Source organism: Nannobrachium achirus (assembly GCF_963921795.1).
Source record: "Nannobrachium achirus genome assembly, chromosome: 3".
NCBI lineage: Eukaryota > Metazoa > Chordata > Actinopteri > Myctophiformes > Myctophidae > Nannobrachium > Nannobrachium achirus.
In genome coordinates, this window is record NC_137812.1 from 76,327,915 (window position 1) to 76,340,877 (window position 12,963).

General features: G+C 41.8%; 1 protein-coding gene across 1 annotated transcript in view; it reads left to right on the forward strand.

Moving 5' to 3' along the window:
* The window catches only part of slc22a7a (solute carrier family 22 member 7a), a gene marked incomplete at both ends in the record, with an annotated part of 33,102 nt that overhangs the window by 11,449 nt on the left and 8,690 nt on the right, over positions 1 to 12,963 (forward strand). Inside the window, 6 exons of the mRNA XM_080722807.1 lie at positions 1,685 to 1,808; positions 3,813 to 3,922; positions 4,461 to 4,507; positions 5,649 to 5,816; positions 7,040 to 7,148; positions 10,000 to 10,206. Of these exons, the coding sequence (XP_080578933.1) occupies positions 1,685 to 1,808; positions 3,813 to 3,922; positions 4,461 to 4,507; positions 5,649 to 5,816; positions 7,040 to 7,148; positions 10,000 to 10,206 (765 nt within the window). The remainder of the gene's footprint in view (positions 1 to 1,684; positions 1,809 to 3,812; positions 3,923 to 4,460; positions 4,508 to 5,648; positions 5,817 to 7,039; positions 7,149 to 9,999; positions 10,207 to 12,963) is intronic.

The window sequence follows — 12,963 nt, forward strand, 5'->3', positions numbered from 1 at the left end:
CACGCGTGATGGACTAACCTGGTGTCGCCAGACTTCCCACCTCAGAGGAAAGGCTGGTGTTTGTTGTAAAGCTAACCATGTGATCAGGTTTAGAAACAGATTAAACAGTGCTTCTGGTGTTTGTTGTAAAGCTAGTCATGTGATCAGGTTTAGAAACAGATTAAATGGTGGTTCTGGCCAACAAACTACAACACAAGCGTCACACATCTCACAATGCATTAGATGGTGCTACAGTTCTGCGACAAAGTATTGCTGCAAGTGCCAAATCAATCATGCATTCAGTGACAATCTGGTATCCAAGTCACAATTGTTTTTATAATCTACTAAATTGTTAGTTTGATTAAGGCCTCTTTGTGTACTTCTTCGTACAGTGGCACAACACATACTGTGAAGATCTGCTATTTTCTGTATTCTTAACTAAACTACATCAATGAGTTTGATGAACTGATGCACCCCTATTTGAGTTTGTACATTTTAGCAGAGGAATAACAGATAACAGCTAAGCTAACCATAGAGCATGCACATTCATCCTATGGTGTTTTTGTTCCAGTCTGGGTGTTGGGTGAAATCAATATTTCTTCCCCTCTCCTAATGGGCAGGGGCCTCTGACTGACATTTTTTTTTCTTTGTACAGGGGTTGGAGTTGTCCTATTCTAACACAAATCCAATTCCCCATCACTGCACTGACCTCAGTGTCTTGGCTCGCTAGTCACTATAGACTCTCAAATCCAAGCAGCCCGGTTTCACATCCCGCTCGTGCCACTATTTTTCTGCTCACCGCGGACAGCGTTTTTTGGGGGGGAGCGTGCCGTCTCTGGAACAAAGTATGAGCCCACTCACCGTTAGAAGTTGTAAACCAGGGGGTCAGAATAGTAAATATCGCTGTGGGGACTGCTGCTGCCACTGACTGACACTCAAAGGGACTACAGTGGGCAGGGCTGCTGCATGCAAGGCTTCTGCCTCCACATTACTGTCAGAAAGACCTGCCAGATGATTTCACCGGCCTGCCAGAGCCTATCATTCTACTGTGTTATGTTCCCGGTGTCCAGGTGGACACCAGAATATATCATTCTATTGTGTTATGTTCCCGGTGTCCAGGTGGACACCAGAATATATCATTCTATTGTGTTATGTTCCCGGTGTCCAGGTGGACATCAGAGTATCATTCTATTGTGTTATGTTCCCGGTGTCCAGGTGGACACCAGAGTCTATCATTCTACTGTGTTATGTTCCCGGTGTCCAGGTGGACACCAGAGTTTATCATTCTATTTTGTTATGTTCCCGGTGTCCATAGGGACACCAGAGCCTATCATTCTATTGTGTTATGTTCCCGGTGTCCAGGTGGACACCAGAGTCTATCATTCTACTGTGTTATGTTCCCGGTGTCCATAGGGACACCAGAGTCTATCATTCTACTGTGTTATGTTCCCGGTGTCCAGGTGGACACCAGAGCCTATCATTCTACTGTGTTATGTTCCCGGTGTCCAGGTGGACACCAGAGCCTATCATTCTACTGTGTTATGTTCCCGGTGTCCAGGTGGACACCAGAGCCTATCATTCTACTGTGTTATGTTCCCGGTGTCCAGGTGGACACCAGAGTCTATCATTCTACTGTGTTATGTTCCCGGTGTCCAGGTGGACACCAGAGTCTATCATTCTACTGTGTTATGTTCCCGGTGTCCAGGTGGACACCAGAGTCGGCCCGGTGGCTGCTGACCATTGGTCGGGTCGAGGAGGCCCAGAGGTACCTGGTCCAGTGTGCCAAGATGAACGGCAAGGAAACTACCTCCTCTAAACTACAACCTCAGGTAGTTAATAACTACGAGTTAGAACTAGAAAGATGCAATTGAAAATTGCAAATGTAGCTGTCAACTATATAACCAGATGGAGCTCGAGCCAGCACCATTCCCCCATTGAACTCAATGGCTTCATCAGTGCTTTATCATTCACACATAAAGTGTATCTAAAATAAGGTGACTAATATATTCTACAGCAGGTAAACTGCTCGATGTGAAGCTCCACCAATACTTGTTTTGTTTTTCCGATTGCTTCTGGTTTCCATCAATTTCCAATGGCAGTCTCTCTCTCTCTCTCTCTCTCTCTCTCTCTCATGATACAAGGTTTCTGCCAGACAGTATAAATATATATATATATATATATATATATATATATATATGGGTCAGTGACGTGACACCCCAAAAAATTTGTTTTTAAAAAAACTTTAAATTGCAGGCATAAAAGTTATTTACTTTTGTTCTACTCACTCTCAACCTTATGGAAATACATTTTGTTTTTAGATATTTTATTGGAATCAGACTTTATTCAGCAGTTTGTTGTACTTGTGCCTAAAATCGTCATATGGTGTGACATGAAAATAATTGTTCATAAAATGAAAATGGAGTACATCTTTCTTAAGTTACTCACTTTATCAAAGTCCTTTATCATAACTAACCAGTGATCCACTATAATTTTTTGAAAATTAATTATATCTGTATATTTTTTTCATAATCGACACTCTGTGTGAGGCCCATGTTCATGATCTTACAACATATTTTAAATGTATTCTGTCAAAACTTTCTCTAAAATTACACAAATATTTGTGACTCTTCCTGATAATATTCTCTATGTAATCCATAAACATTTTTTTGGTTTAATCATTAATAAAGGTATGATTTTTCACTATTTGGAATGTCACACCAAATGATTTAGTGTCACACCGTATGATCATATCTTCATGTGTCAAAGCAAACTGTGTTTTAACCTACCTATTAGTGAGTACTGAACTTTACTGATTGATTAAACAATTACCCAGGATAACATGGCCTTAATATTTCTGAACAGGATATTATTGTAGGGCTTTAACATGGGATAAGAAAGAATTGTAGTAGTAGATGGATGATGAGGATGTGCACAGGAATGCTACGCACACCTAAGTCTTCTGCCGGCCCACGGCAGAAGGATCCTAAAGAGACAATAAGGCGCATAGCCACACTTGGAGCCAAGGCAACATTTTATTAACACCAATTAGTGGAAACAGAACTCAGCATTCAGGTAAATTGCTTTTTTCCGAAGTCTCCTGAACTTGAACACAGCATTTTGTGTTGAACAAATGTAATTAGGAATCATGACATTACACCACATCTCCACTAGCTAAAGAGTGCTGGGTTGCGCAACTCCGAAAATAGCTGATCTACAAGCTCTCGCTGCACAACGTGTTGAGAGCTTGTAGATCAGCTATTTTCGCTAGTTTTGTCTCGGGTCCTACCTTAACACTGTCCACTGTCCAGTCCAGTGAGTGAAAGTACAAAAGTATTAGATCAGATTAGATTATACATTTAGACTGTATTGTACATCAGCCAGTCGTATTTGGTGAGGGTAGCAAACCGGCTGCCTTGTTGCGGTTCTGCTATGCCACAGACAACCTCCTGCTCTTCGTAGAAAATGCAGTCTCGCCCCTTTGGCTCCTCTGAACATGGTGACCCAGTTCATTATATTAATAATTCTACAGGTTTCGGGGTGAACATGGTGACGCAGTTCATTAATATTAATATTCTACAGGTTTCGGGGTGAACATGTACCTGACCCAGTTCATTAATATTAATAATACTACAGGTTTCGGGGTGAACAAGGTGAACATGTATCTAACCCTAACCCTGTATCTATTTTTATTTATACATGTTTGACACCGAGGACAGCGAAAACGTTACGTCACGTCACCCACCCATATATATAAAACATAATTAATATATAATTAAAACTAATTGTCTCAGTTGTGCATAATGTCATTAATAAAGTGTTTCTCTGTGCTGCAGATGCTGAGTAAAGTGACAGTATCAGAAGTGGCCACTAGGAGTCACTGTTACCTGGACCTCCTGAAGACACCTAGGATGAGGAGCATCACTCTCTGCTCTGGAGCATTCTGGTATCCATGGAGATGACCTCTGACCTGTTAACCACACACACACACGCACGCACGCACGCACGCACGCACACACAGAATTAATTTAAAAATAATCACACCCATGTGAAGTGAGCAGTGCTAGAAAATACCGTTCCTTAAGACTTCCGTCTTACCTATTATAATATATTCATATTCCATTCAAAATGGACAGTGTATCAATGACTTCTTTTCCCCACATGGACATACTCACAGACAAGTCACATATCATCATTCAAATATTATTTGAACAACAAAAGAATATAATAAAAAAAATACAAAAAAATATATAGTTTAATTGGCATAACGACTAAATTGAAAGAAATATTAATTTGCTACTTTAAATGATCTGTGTGTGTGTGTGTGTGTGCGTGCGTGCGTGCGTGCGTGTGTGTGTGTGTGTGTGTGTGCGTGTGCATGCGTTTGTGTGTGTGTGTGCGTGTGTGCGTGCGTGCGTGCGTGTGCGTGTGTGTGTGTGTGTGTGTGTGTGTGTGTGTGTGCGCGCGTGCGTGCGTGTGTTCAGGTTTGCGGTAGCCTTCATCTACTACGGCATCAGTCTGAACATCACAGGTATGGAATTATCCTACAGTTGTTTATTTCATTCTATTTGTATTTATCATTTATTGTATTTCATTGTTTTAATCATTTCATTTCATGCATTTATTTTATTCCATTGATCTCACCATTGAGCTCATCAGCGGAGCATATTTCATTGATCGAGGACGCATGACCGCACGAACCACGCATTAATATTAATTGCGACCGTCAGGTCGCAGTTACTATCGAAACCTCCACCGGCTGTCAATCAGTCTGTCAGTCACACGTCACAGGTCACATGTCACACTTTTGCCCTGCTCATATTCTCACATGGCCCCCTAGCTCCACCATGAGGCCGATTCTTGCAAAACACATTTTTGGACACTGCTCCTACAGATTTTGCCCTAAAATCACGCAAATCGGTAAACAGTATGTCTACACTCATCTCATCAACATGGATCTGTCCCATATAGCGCCACCTTCAGGCTGATTTTTTCAAACACATTTTTGGACTCTGCTCCTACACATTTTGCCCTAAAATCACGCTGCGACCTGACGGTCACTTATCTCCCGATTAGGGAGTCTTACTGGTATTAATAATTCTATTTCCTTCCCCCCAGGGTTCGGGGTGAACATGTAACTGACCCAGTTCATTAATAATAATAATTCTAGGGTTCGGGGTGAACAGGGTGAACATGTACCTGACTCAGTTCATTAATATTAATAATTCTACAGGTTTCGGGGTGAACATGGTGACGCAGTTCATTAATATTAATATTCTACAGGTTTCGGGGTGAACATGGTGAACATGTACCTGACCCAGTTCATTATATTAATAATTCTACAGGTTTCGGGGTGAACATGGTGACCCAGTTCATTATATTAATAATTCTACAGGTTTCGGGGTGAACAAGGTGAACATGGTGACCCAGTTCATTAATATTAATAATTCTACAGGTTTCGGGGTGAACATGGTGACCCAGTTCATTATATTAATAATTCTACAGGTTTCGGGGTGAACATGTACCTGACTCAGTTCATTAATATTAATAATTCTACAGGTTTCGGGGTGAACATGGTGAACATGAACCTGACGCAGTTCATTAATAATAATAATTCTACAGGGTTCGGGGTGAACATGGTGACCCAGTTCATTATATTAATAATTCTACAGGTTTCGGGGTGAACATGTACCTGACGCAGTTCGTCTACGGACTGATAGAAATTCCCGCCAAGCTGGCAACCTTCTTCCTGTTGGAGCGGATTGGCCGGAGGAACGTGCAGGCGTGGTCACTCATCATCACCGGAGCTCTGATTGGTCTAAACGCAACCATACCCACAGGTAGAGTTCTGATTGGTCTAAACACGGCCATACCCACAGGTAGAGTTCTGATTGGTCTAAACACGGCCATACCCACAGGTAGAGCTCTGATTGGTCTAAACACGGCCTGTCTAAGGGTCGATTCACACTCTAATAAGGAGCCTAACTTACTGTCCAGACCCACATATGGGTTTGCCCTCCATGGTCGGGAGAGCATCAACCGACTAAACTCGGTTCCTCGGTGCTGCCAAAATGTTGTGACCTCCCGACTTAATTTGGGTGCTCAGCGGTGTCTTCTTATTCATTCAGCCCGGCTTCAAGTTCATATTCTCGGCTGTAAATACAAGGAAACAGCGGTTGTTTGGGAGGGAGACACGCCGACTTCCAAATGCTTGTATGGCCGTGTATTGAGCGCCGCAGAGCGGATACATTGTCAGCTGGTTCTCGCTCTGGCTGGAGACGAGAGTGATGGACTGGGAGGCGTGCGCGCTCGTGACACACACACAGCTTTGCTGCGTGTCTCGCTAGTCGCCGACCGTTTTCAAGAGAAAAGAAGAGCTTAAACACAACTTTGCTAGTGTTCCGTGTTGATAGGTTTTCCACGACGAGTTGTGACTGTGTGATGACATGCATGCAGCAAGAGAGGCGGCACGTCTATAATGTGAGCTTGTAGATTAAATGTTTTCGACAGAGCTCGAGCGTTTGTGAGAGTGATGAGAGAGAGAAGAGACTCCGTAACTGGTGCTGCTGCCTGCTGGAGCTGCTACTCACTGGACCTCCAGTCATTCAGCATGCAGCGCGAGGGCCAGTCAGATATGTATCCGCCCTGCAACGCTCATGTATCGGCCACAAACGTTGTCATGCCATGGACCTCCAAAATGTGCAAGCGACTTCGGCACTAGCCGTTAAGAAAGTATGAATGGACTCCCCCAGAACTCAAACAATTTCGGGTCGGGGAGCCCTCCCAAACCGAAATTAGTTAGGCTCCTTATTAGACTCTGAATCGACCCTTACTCATTCCGGTTTAGGCCACGCCTAGACCGGATCACACGGTCCGTTGTAAGCCAATACCAGGCTTTCCTCCGAGGTGGAAAGAGAAAGTGGTGATGCAATGTTAATTGAACCTGATGCCTGTCTCCCTCGTCTCCCTTCAGAACAAAGTTCTGATGTCTGATGATGTTTGTGTTCTCTCTCTTCAGAACAGAGTTCTGATGTCTGATGATGTTTGTGTTCTCTGTCTTCAGAACAGGCTGTGTTTCGTACCTGTGTGGCTGTGGTGGGGAAAGGTTTCTCTGAGGCAGCTTTCACCACCGCTTTCCTCTACACTGCAGAGCTCTACCCTACTGTACTGAGGTGAGTTAATCTCTACTCTACTGTACTGAGGTGAGTTAATTTCTACTCTACTGTACTGAGGTGAGTTAATCTCTACTCTACTGTACTGAGGTGAGTTAATCTCTACCCTACTGTACTGAGGTGAGTTAATCTCTACTGTACTGTACTGAGGTGAGTTAATCTCTACCCTACTGTACTGAGGTGAGTTTATCTCTACTCTACTGTACTGAGGTGAGTTAATCTCTACTCTACTGTACTGAGGTGAGTTAATCTCTACCCTACTGTACTGAGGTGAGTTAATCTCTACTGTACTGTACTGAGGTGAGTTAATCTCTACCCTACTGTACTGAGGTGAGTTTATCTCTACTCTACTGTACTGAGGTGAGTTAATCTCTACTCTACTGTACTGAGGTGAGTTAATCTCTACCCTACTGTACTGAGGTGAGTTAATCTCTACTGTACTGTACTGAGGTGAGTTAATCTCTACCCTACTGTACTGAGGTGAGTTAATCTCTACTCTACTGTACTGAGGTGAGTTAATCTCTACCATACTGTACTGAGGTGAGTTAATCTCTACTGTACTGAGGTGAGTTAATCTCTACCCTACTGTACTGAGGTGAGTTAATCTCTACCCTACTGTACTGAGGTGAGTTAATCTCTACTCTACTGTACTGAGGTGAGTTAATCTCTACTCTACTGTACTGAGGTGAGTTAATCTCTACTGTACTGTACTGAGGTGAGTTAATCTCTACCCTACTGTACTGAGGTGAGTTAATCTCTACTGTACTGAGGTGAGTTAATCTCTACCCTACTGTACTGAGGTGAGTTAATCTCTACTCTACTGTACTGAGGTGAGTTAATCTCTACTGTACTGTACTGAGGTGAGTTAATCTCTACTCTACTGTACTGAGGTGAGTTAATCTCTACCCTACTGTACTGAGGTGAGTTAATCTCTACCCTACTGTACTGAGGTGAGTTAATCTCTACTGTACTGAGGTGAGTTAATCTCTACTGTACTGTACTGAGGTGAGTTAATCTCTACTCTACTGTACTGAGGTGAGTTAATCTCTACCCTACTGTACTGAGGTGAGTTAATCTCTACTCTACTGTACTGAGGTGAGTTAATCTCTACCTTACTGTACTGAGGTGAGTTAATCTCTACCCTACTGTACTGAGGTGAGTTAATCTCTACTCTACTGTACTGAGGTGAGTTAATCTCTACTGTACTGAGGTGAGTTAATCTCTACCCTACTGTACTGAGGTGAGTTAATCTCTACCCTACTGTACTGAGGTGAGTTAATCTCTACTCTACTGTACTGAGGTGAGTTAATCTCTACTCTACTGTACTGAGGTGAGTTAATCTCTACTCTACTGTACTGAGGTGAGTTAATCTCTACCCTACTGTACTGAGGTGAGTTAATCTCTACCCTACTGTACTGAGGTGAGTTAATCTCTACCCTACTGTACTGAGGTGAGTTAATCTCTACCCTACTGTACTGAGGTGAGTTAATCTACACCACAGAGCTCTACCCTAAGTGATACAAACTACAAGTGTCTCATCTCATTTGTACTGGAGTTAAGAGTACTTGTACTGGAGTAAAGAGTACTTGTGGCATTAGCGTACTTGCTTTTGCCTCTCCTGCCTGGTCTCTTCCTGGCAGAGGAATGTTTATGGTAAAACACTGTATTCAGAATGAAGATAAGACATTTCTCAGTGGATCAGTAGACTAGACAATAAATGCATGTGTCCACAATTCCCCTATTTTCACCCAGTGGAGGGTCGTCACCATGCTGGCTTGTGGTGGAATGTTTTTGTCGAAATTACATTTTTTGCCACGGACACACTAAATGTGTGGACAATAATATTACCAGAAACACACAAGGAGAGAGCCCTAAATGAACAGGCCTGTAACTGTAATGTACAAATAGAACATAAGTGCATTTGGATCCAATTTGGTTCCATTTGCACACCCAGTGGATCCTTGCAAACTAGTCCACTACTACTCCACTAGTAGTTGTGGGCTCCTAGTGTCATAGTAAACTGGTGTCATACATATTGTATAGAAAACCTGGATACTTGACATTCAGTAACTGCTTCTTGTTATCAAAATAAGAACCTTGTTAAGGCACGTAAAACATTAAATCTAAAATGTGACACAGACATATTGATGGCCCCTGATCCAATGTAAACCAAGTTGTTGTTGTTGTTGTTGTTGTTGTTGTTGTGTGGTTAGCCTGTGTTATGCTAGTACATCTGGTTGTTGTGTGGTTAGCCTGTGTTATGCTAGTACATCTGGTTGTTGTGTGTTCAGCCTGTGTTATGCTAGTACATCTGGTTGTTGTGTGTTCAGCCTGTGTTATGCTAGTACATCTGGTTGTTGTGTGTTCAGCCTGTGTTATGCTAGTACATCTGCACATCTCTAAAGTGACAAATGAAGGACTTTTAGTTCCTCTTGTGAAGCATTGACCAAATTGTCAAATATTAGAGGCAGAAATCGTGGAGCAGAGTCTAGGCGTTGGAAGCTTGTAGATCTGCTATGTTCACAGTGGAACAGAAGGTTCAAGGTTCAAGGTTCGTTTATTTAGTGTCCCCGAAGGGCAAATGGGTTGCAGCGGCATAGACAACAGTACATAGACAACACATAGACAGTACATAGACAACAGAACATCAAACAATAAAAACAACAACATACAGAACACATGTAGCGGACAGATACCTTAAAATAAAATAAAGTGCACATGGCCATAAAGTGCATGCATTAAGTGCCATGCAAAAAGTGCACAGTCCTTGAAAGTGCATCTCTTATAGGAAAGACAGAAGGAGTCAAACTAACGTGATGCCAACTCCTACATTTTGTGTGTGTGTGTTTAGGCAGTGTGGTTTGGGGTACACCTCCTTTGTGGGTCGCATCGGGGGGTCCCTGGCTCCTATGGTGATGCTGCTGGCAGACGTGTGGGGGTCCCTGCCTGCGCTCATCTTCTCCCTGACGGGGGTCCTCAGTGGGGGCGTGGTCTTCCTGCTGCCAGAGACCCTCAACGTGAAGCTGCCAGAGAACATCCTGGACATCGAGGAGGGAAGGTATGGTCACATGACCTTATGAAGGAAGGTATGGTCACATGACCTTATGAAGGAAGGTATGGTCACATGACCTTCATGAAGGAAGGTATGGTCACATGACCTTATGAAGGAAGGTATGGTCACATGACCTTATGAAGGAAGGTATGGTCACATGACCATCATGTAGGAAGGTATGGTCACATGACCTTATGAAGAAGGTATGGTCACATGACCATCATGTAGGAAGGTATGGTCACATGACCTTATGAAGGAAGGTATGGTCACATGACCTTCATGAAGGAAGGTATGGTCACATGACCTTATGAAGGAAGGTATGGTCACATGACCTTATGAAGGAAGGTATGGTCACATGACCTTCATGAAGGAAGGTATGGTCACATGACCTTATGAAGGAAGGTATGGTCACATGACCATCAAGAAGGAAGGTATGGTCACATGACCTTCCAGAAGGAAGGTATGGTCACATGACCTTCATGGAAACCTGCAACTTTGCCAAACCATTTAGGCCCGCATTTTAAAGGTCTCCTGACACTCTTTTAGTTTTTTTGTTAGTTTGACTCTCTTAGTGAGTTATTAACTTGCACCAGTCATCAATCTACTGGACAAACATGGTTCCTGCAATGTCTACATGCCACTGCATGCAGCAAGCATACATAATATACAAGACAGAAAGAGTCATAGACATTACATTGTTTTAAAATAGCCTAACACTGTGGTTATTAAGCAGTAAGGGTTAGTCCTCCACAAGTTGAAAAAGTGAAGTTATTAAGTGTGCCTGCCATGTAATGGCAAAACACTTATTGTAATCCGCCATACTTAAGTCGGTCGGTCATGTTCTTGCAAATTTCTGCACGTAATAACTGCCGCACAATTTACGCCACCGCCGCAATGTATACATCAAAACGTGCGGCTCGGCCGGGAATAGGTTGCTATTACTTTTCTAAGAAAAAAGTTGTATCGTTTAATTGATATTAATTTATTAGTGAATTAATTTTACCCATTGACCTATAATGGGAATCGCAAAAACTCACATTCAATATTTTTTTTCTCGCAAACCATAGGGGCTACAGTTTCAAAACTTGGAGAGGAGATTTATAATGATATCAAGGATTAAATAAAAAATAATTTCGTCAGTTGGCCTTATGGTGGCGCTATAACAGTCCACTTTACCTTTTGGCCTGTAACTCTTGGACCGTGGGTCGGAAAATTAAAATTCCTTTTTCCCTGGATTCCTTGGGTCATGACACATCTCCTCATAGGGGTCGGTTCTCCATTCCGAAACCCCCCCATTTCAAAACACCCCGTTTTCGAAACCCCCCGTTTTCGAAACCCCCCCTTTTCGAATTTTAAAATTCGAAAAGGGGGGGTTTCGGAATTGCAGACGGGACCTCGCCATTCCGAAATTTTGAATTTGAGCAGATTATTCCACCAGCAGGGCTTAAGGTGAGCCAGAACGGCCGGACCCCCGTCAACACTAGGGCTTTGCACATAAAGAGTGCTGCTGCATTATATCCTATATTAATTATATTGACCTATAATTGCAACATGTCGATAATAAAGTGAACTAGAAGAGAAAATTTCTAAGAAATTTTAAGTGTGCCTGCAGCTCGCTAAGTCTGTGCAACCTTGTGTAGCGGTTGGTGTTAGCATTAGCGTTATTTCATTTGACGCAACCCGCGTGTCTGTATGACAAACGGTTCACGAGATCAAGGGTCACTTCCTGTTTGGTGAGGGGCACTTCCTGTTTGGCGAAATAGGCCCCAATTAAGGTCATGGACGATTAATGAATTAAAGCTGCAAGCAGCGATGACCAGGCCCTCGCAGCTCTACCCACGTCACAAGGCCAGCAGCCAATCAGAAACCAAACAGGAAGTCAGCCATTTTGACTAATTAGTGGCGTTTTGGAGCATTTTTGGCCGTTATCACAGGTCGCACTTTAACGACAGTTTTTTGAGAAAAAATTGTTTTGTGAGAAAAAAAATTTGAGAAAAAAACTTTTTTGAGAAAAAGAAATTTTGAAAAAAAAATTGTGAGAAAAAAAAATCTTGAGAAAAAAAAATGTGAGAAAAAAATTTTTTGAGAAAAAAATAATTTTGAGAAAACAATTTTGAGAAAAACAAATTTTGAGAAAAAAAAAATAAAGAAAAATTTTTTTTGAGAAAAAAAAAATTAGAGAAAAAAATTGAGAAAAAAAATTTTTTGAGAAAAAAAAATTTTTGAGAAAAAAATTGAGAAAAAAAAATTTGAGAAAAAAAAATTTGAGAAAAAAAAATTTTTTGAGAAAAAAATTTTTTGAGAAAAAAACATTTTTGAGAAAAAAAAAATTTGAGAAAAAAAATGTGAGAAAAAAAATTTTTGAGAAAAAAAAAAATTTGAGAAAAAAAAATTTGAGAAAAAAAAATTTGAGAAAAAAAAAATTTGAGAAAAAAAAAATTGAGAAAAAAAATTTGAGAAAAAAAGAAAAGGTATGACACCAGCCGCAAGTCTGTACGACAAACGGTTCATGAGTTATAGAGGCACTTCCTGTTTGGTGAAGGGCACTTCCTGTTAAAGAGGGGGCGAGGCTTAATCAATTACAGCTATTGGTCGGAAAAAGACCAAAGTTGTGTGAGCATTTTACATTTTAAATGACGTTGCTAGGCAAAAGTATGGCAGAGTTATGTGGCGCCAAAGTTTCTGGGTTTTTTTCGGAGTCCCCCATTCAAAGTCAATGGAGTTTTTGGGCGTTGTTTTTTGCGAATTACATCGCAATCGTAA